The sequence below is a fragment of the Magnolia sinica genome, chromosome 1 (assembly GCF_029962835.1).
Source record: "Magnolia sinica isolate HGM2019 chromosome 1, MsV1, whole genome shotgun sequence".
In the NCBI taxonomy this organism is placed as follows: Eukaryota; Viridiplantae; Streptophyta; class Magnoliopsida; order Magnoliales; family Magnoliaceae; genus Magnolia; species Magnolia sinica.
The window spans coordinates 13,862,110-13,869,352 of NC_080573.1; the positions used below are offsets into that span (position 1 = coordinate 13,862,110).

Consider the following 7,243-nt stretch of genomic DNA (forward strand, 5'->3'; position numbering starts at 1 on the left):
TTCTGATACCATCGGGTTTAGGAATTTTCACTCAGGGACATCTATGGCGCCCCAATGCTAGAAACAGTATTTTCGGTATCCAATCAAGCCACCCACGATGTGTCTGTGGAGGCCACAGCCTTAATATTGCTAGGGCGTATAGTAATCACAATCACATAAATGCAAGGTGCATGAGTCACACAGTCCAAATCATACATCAATCCTACACATACCGTATGCTCATGTGGGATAATTCCACCTATCAGGGAGTCCTATAAACCACCTACACTATGGCATATGCAATGACCAATCACGTCTCATAACAAACTTGCAGATGATGCGTATGGGCATATATCATGATGTTATGCTGTCAGAAAGTCATAATCGGCAACGGTAGACGGTATCGGCAATCGGCACCGATAATCAGCATTGATAATCAACCTCGGCATGAGGCAGGGTCCATAGATAGACAGATGATGATGGACCAATTAAAATCAATGGGGCCCAAGCGTTTGGGTTAACCCACTAGAAAAATGATGAGAATGGGCTTAAAAGGCCTAAGGGAAGGTCACAATGTGGGCATTCAACCATCATTGCCCATCAATATGGTCATTTAACCAACATTGCTCCCATGGAACGGCGCTCATAAGGCTAATCAGCTAGGGGCCCACTGCCTAGCACAAGAGCCTTAGTTACATCAAATGAGTCGAATCAATCAAATGGGCCGAATCAAGTGGGTCAATCAATGGGCCGATACAGATGGGCCAAATCAACTGGGCCGAGTCAATTGGGCCAATCAAATGGGCCGAATTAAATGGGCTGGGTCGAATGGGCCGCATCATTGGGTCGAGTCAATTGGGCTGATTTAAATACACCGTTCATCCATAGTTAGGGATCATTTTAGAGCATTATATAAAAATGAATCATAATTAAAGGATCATCTGGACCATACCACAATAACAGCGATGATAATAATCAAAATATCATTTGGACCGCATCACAAATAGCAATGGAGAATAATAGTGGAGTTAGTGATTTTCACTGTTTAGAAAATTACATGGGGGCCACCATAACATTTGTTTTCTATCCAGACTATTCATACGGTCATAAAGACCTGAATGGGAGGAAAGACAAATTTCATATTGGTCTAAAACTTCTGTGACCCAAACGGCTATAGTGCTGAACGTTCAATCCCCACTGTTATGGCAGTGTGGTCCACTTGATAGTTAGATCAGTCTTATTATTATTTTTTTTCTCAAACCCAGGGAGGAGCCCACCAAATGTATGGACGGTTTGGATGGAAAATATCCATCGAGGTGGGGCGCTGACCATCCAGCAGATGGACGATCAGATATAGTCAAGTGGATGGAAGATATCCATCATGGTGGGGCGCACGTGGCACCGTCCAGATGGACGGTGCAAATGAAACACATACACTATGGTGGGTCCCAGCAGATGGATAAATGGCGTCGGTGTACAAATACATACACAGGGTGGGTCCCACGTAGGTGGGCCACCAACTCCTCTCTCTTTATATATAATAATATATTATATATTAATTATTATATTGCATTTTTTTTTTGAAAAGGATCACTGTCCAGACCCATGTCTGGATGGACGATGTGGATTTAACAGCTTCAGCAGCATTTGCTGCAAGGGACCCACGTCCTATCTTTCTGCGGACGGTTGAATTAAAGCAGGTGGGTCCACGTGGTGTGGCCCACCATACCAATTAATATAATATATTATATTATATAATAATATATTATATAATAATATATCATATATATATATATATATATATTACATATATATATAAGTGTGTGTGTGTGAGGGTGTAAAAGTGCCAGCGTTCAGACCCTCTGGACGCTGGATGGACGGTTTTGATGCAACACATGCATCATGTGTTGGGGCCCACATTCACTAACTTGGTGATGTTAGTACACACACACCATGCTAGCCGCCCTTGCTAGGGATTGACACCAAGACCACAAGTGCTGAAACGAGGTGTCTCCACTCGGTCTGCCAGTTAAGCTATGGATCTTGGTGAGTACTTCACGGTGGAGTTCCACTGTCCATGATGGATGGTGCAGATAGAACATAAATTAGTAGGGTCCACTTCATCAAAATGGATAGAGAGAGAGAGAGATCGTGATGGAGAGGAGGGACCCCGCCACTATGGGCCCTCCATTTCTTACATTATATGCTTCAAATGGGTCCCACCACATGTGGTCCCAAAAAGAAATTTAACGGTGGATCACCCACCTGTCGGCCTCCTTCTTGCTCCCTTAGGCTTATATGCTCTTATGCTTAACTTTTAACGGTGGATGATGGAGTTTTGATGGTGGGGATGAGAGATGAAAGGGTGGGCCACACTTGTTGATTTAGGAGAGCTTGGGAGGGCTTGGACATATAGTATTTGGGTTGCTTGGGAGATTTTTGAGAAATAAGAGAAAGGGAGAAAAATAATAGATAAAAGGATAGATGGAGTGGTGGGTGTAAGGAAAGGAGATGGGGAAGCATGGGCTTAGTTGAAAATTGTGTAAAAGAGGGATGGCGAGGGGAGTAGAGCTAGGCAAAAGAGACCCGATCCGGTGAATCCGACCCGATCAGAACTGAACCGACGGTCTGGATCGGTGCGGATCGGGTAGCTCCATTCAAATCCGAAATCTTTCGGGTTAACTTCGAGTTGCCCCTGATCCGACCCGAAAACCCGATCCGAACCTACCCGATCCGGAGTAGCTCTTATTAATACTTCTACTTTTCCCTATGGTATGGTCTATTTAAGCTTTGAATATGCATCGATTTTGGGTTCAACGACTAAAATGATTTCCAAAAATGAATGGACGGCGTGGATAAACCACATGCATTCAAGGTGGGCCCCAACAGTACTTACTGTGTATAATAAGAAAGTGTTTGCTGGTGTACCACACACAGCTATGTACAGCTAGCTGTAGGCATGTGTAGTACCAAGACGACTCGTTGGAAAGTGGAAACGAATTCGCTACTCCCCTGCCACCAGCCAATGGCTGGCGGTCGATGCTCTGTGGGCCCCACCATGATGTATTTGTTTCATCAATGCCGTTCATTTATTTTTCTAGATCATTATATGGTATTACACAAAAAATGAGGTATATCCCAATCTCAAGTGGACCACATTATAGGAAACAATGTTGAATATACGTCAACCATTAAAAACTTTTTGATGCCCATAAAAGTATTGGATCAAGCTGATCTTTGGTTTTTCCCTTCATCTGGGTCTTTATGACCTAATCAACAGATTGGATGTCAAATAAACGGTACAGTGGGCCTTAGTATGATTTAAATGATGGATATCCAATCACTATTGTTTTCCTGTGGTGTGGTCCACCTGAGATTTATCTCCCTATGATAATTCAGTTAAAGCCCTAAAATCATCTTTAAAAATGGATGAACGGAAGGGATGAGATATATACATCATGGTGGGGCCCACAGATCACAGACAACTGGCCACGGGGCTGGTGTCACGGGGAGTAGCCAATCCGTCCGGTCTTCAGTGCACTAGCGCTCCTCGAGCTACGAGTTGTACGAACGGTTCAAAGGTGATCAAAGTTATATGGCCCTACAGTGATGAATTTATTATATCTACACCGTTGATATATATTTAGAGATCATTTTAGAGCATTATCTAAAAAAAGGGATCATATCCAAAGATCATCTGGACCACACCACAAATAGCAACAGATAATGATTTTCAGTGTGGTTCCACTACTTTTTCCAGTGTGGTCCACTTGATAGTCGGATCTATCTTATTTTTTATCTCAAGCCTTAACACTAGCTCGCTAAATGGATGGACAATTTGGATATAACACATATTCCATGATCAGACCTACATAATGTCGTAACATAAAGACATCTTTTCGTGGGCAACAAGTTGCCGCAGCTGTCGTGCAAAGCACGTTCGCCGCTGCAGAGCCTCATGCTCCGAGATGTGCGAACGGCTCAAATGATATCAATCTCATACGGGCCCCACAATGATGTATTTATTATATCCATACCGTTTATCCATTTTGCATGATCATTTTAAATCATTTGAATATATATATATATATATATATCTAAAGCTAAAATGACCACACCGAAAATAGCAATGGGATAATGATTTTCACCGTTTTTAACCATTCGAATTGCACCCAACCCGATCCGACTCGGTTTCTCTGAACGAGTCAGACTCAGTTCGGGTCAGACCAACCGTGTGTCGGGTCAGATTGAGTCCTATGTTCCGGACTCGGTCCTGGATCAGAACGGATTCAGGTCAGCCCAGTTAGATTTCGGACAGGATCGAGTTAGCCCTATTCCGATTCGACTCGGTCCGATGCCCACCTCTAGAGGGGAGAGAGAGGGTTGACTTGTGGGAAAAGAAGGAGTGGGTTGGTTGTACTTGGGGTAAGGTGGTGTGCTTGATTTGATTTGATTGATTGATGGAACATGTTGTAGAGATTCCCTCAAAATTCACAACGCGCGACATTTCTTCGGAATGAATGCGAACCCACATCTCCTGGCTTGGGTATTGGTTCGGTGCACGAGTCCCGGCGACGGCACGGTCGCTAAAGTGCAAATTTTGGGTCGAACCGACTTCGGTATGCAGGACTCGTCTTAGGTTCACGCGCAAACGTTGGATACAGGTCGAGGGTTGCCGGAATTTGACCAAACGGACCACGGAAGCCTACGAAATGGTACGGACTAGGATACTGGTCTTACAGATTTAATATTAGAAATCGTTGGGAAGAATCGCACTTGCATTGAAGTGAAAATCGTTGGGAAGAATCGCACTTGCATTGAAGAAGCGTACCTACCTTCTCAGACGAAGTGAAGGCTGAAGGGCCATTGAAGGCTACAAGCGGCCATTGAAGGCGAGGCAACAAGAGGCCATTGAAGTCTATCAGGCTACATGTGGGCGCAATGAGGGCTACGAGGCTAACATTGGGGAGAATCAGAGCTCTGTATTGAAGAAGGTTGGTGGTCATTGCTATATATATAGACATCCATCCCTTTCCAATGTCTTCATCTCCCTCTCTCAGCCTCTGTTTCCCTCTCTCAAGTCTCCTTCTCCCTCTCTCAGTCTACTTCTCCCTCTCCCACCAAGCTTTCGCAAGGTACGAACCCCCTTTTCTCTCTGTTGTGTTTTCCTTTCTTTCCTTTTTTTTTTCCTTCTACGTTGGCGGAGGCAGTTTGGTGAGGTAGCGTGGATAACGCAGATAATCTATGGGGCCCACCATATTGTATTTATTTTATCCATGTCGTCCATCCATTCTTTTGGATCATTTTAGGGCTTGATTCCAAAAACAAGGGATATCTAAATCTCAGGTGGACCACACCACCAAAAACAATAATGATTAAAAGTCCACCATTTAAAAACTACTAGGGCCCACTGTAATGTTTGTTTCACATACAAGCTGTTGATTAGGTTATAAAGACCTGGATAAAGGGAACAAAACAAATATCAATTTGATCGAAAACATTGGTGGCCCACCAAAAGTTTTTAATGGTGGGTGTTCAATCAACATTGTTTCCAGTGATGTGGTCCACCCAAAATTTTGATGTACCTTATTTTTGGGCTGATGACTTAAAATTTTCTGGAATAATGGATAGATGGTGTGGATGAAACAAATACATCATAGTGGACCCACATAACGCGTCACATAGCCTTCATGACTTCTGTTGTTTTTTTATTTATTTGGTATTGATGTGGATCCGAAGATTTGGGTCTATTGATATTGTTGTAATGAATTTCTTTTTCATGTTTTTCTTTTCTTTTTCTTTTTAAAAATGAGAATCTATTTTTCAGTTTCCATTTATGGGTTCTGATGATTTAAGATTGATGTTCTTGTTTCTTTCCATTTTTTGGGTAAGGAATGATAGGATTGCTGCCATTTCTGTTTGATTGGAAGATCTTGACCATTTGATCTTTGGCCTTCATCAATTAAAATCAGATTGTTGCCTTCTGTTTTGTGTGATAATGGTGTTATAGCTATCCAAACAAGTGAAAAACCAACCCCAGCATGTTTTACCACAGGGGTGAACTGGTCCAACTATTTCTTGAAAGTATCTGTCTGCCACAGGGTTGAACTGGTCCAACATGTTTTACCCTAGCATGTTTGTGCAGGTGGTTCCGACAAACTGGTAATCCAGACTATTGAGGGACTGTATTATAATGGAAAAGTGTAATATTGTTGTTAATAAAAATAGAAAAAGAAGTATTCACTTTGATGTTATACAATGGTTCACAGTACATTCAAATTTTTCATGCTCTTTCAAGTGCTTATCATCAATAAAGTACTGCTAGTTGTGGCCAATTGTTAAAAAGTCCCCACTGTGCCTGCATTCATCAATTTCTCATCCATTGACATTAGCCACTATCTGTTTCAAGTCTTTCAAAAAACACTACACCAACCCCTTAATGAAGAGTACACCAACCCCTTATTTTCCCCCTCTTGTGTGTTCTTTTGGCACCTTCCAAACCACACCAAAACTCCCACTCAACCAACCAAACTAGCATGTGTAAGAAAACCCCCCCTTAAACAACAACATCATGACTACATGTCCACCTTAGATGATCTATTTAGCTTCCTCCTCTTAGAGGCTGGGCTGGTGTGAGAATTTGCACATGACCCAACTGTAATTTCATCACTTTTATAGCTCAAGCATGCAGTATCCAACACCCCAATGGGGCTTTGTGGCACTGATGAGACTGGCCTACTTACACATTTAACAGGCTTACTGATCAATGCTATCTCTTAAATTAGTTCAAAACACTTCAATACTCTCTCCTGCAATCCAAAGACAGATGAACAAATTGATCAGATGGTTTGAATTTTAAATTGAACTATAAATGATGGAAGATGAAGGAAAATCCTTCTTTGGGTGGGCACAACTATTTACCTTTTCTACATGCATGCTATAGGAAATGGCCTTGTCCAAATCCACCGTTTGGGATTCTCCTGATACAGATATTGCTACTGCTAAAGCAATCTCAGAGGGCCTGAATTCCAAGAATTCAATCCCTGCATTTTATTTTTAAAAATTTCTCTATTAAAAAAGTCTCAACTATGCAAATCTTGGAGAAGAAGGCAAGATACAGACCTTTAACTGTGCTTAAGATGAGTTCGATGCATCGACAAATTGTGGATCTTGGCAGCAGTTTGCCTTCACTGATCCTTTGAAGAAAGTAATCTATGAACGAGAATGGAGTAACAGTTTGCATCCTCCACTTCAAAGTGCTCAA

At 42.2% G+C, this 7,243-nt stretch overlaps 1 protein-coding gene across 1 annotated transcript; it reads right to left on the bottom strand.

The window, feature by feature from the left end:
- Positions 1-6,556: 6,556 nt before the first annotated feature.
- LOC131224214 (cyclin-D4-2-like) lies at positions 6,557-7,243 on the bottom strand. Its single transcript, XM_058219893.1, has 3 exons — positions 7,102-7,243; positions 6,901-7,022; positions 6,557-6,788 (listed from the first exon to the last, which is right to left on the bottom strand). The coding sequence occupies exons 1-3, from the start codon at positions 7,220-7,222 to the stop codon at positions 6,756-6,758; spliced, it is 276 nt and encodes a 91-aa protein (XP_058075876.1). The 5' UTR covers positions 7,223-7,243; the 3' UTR covers positions 6,557-6,755.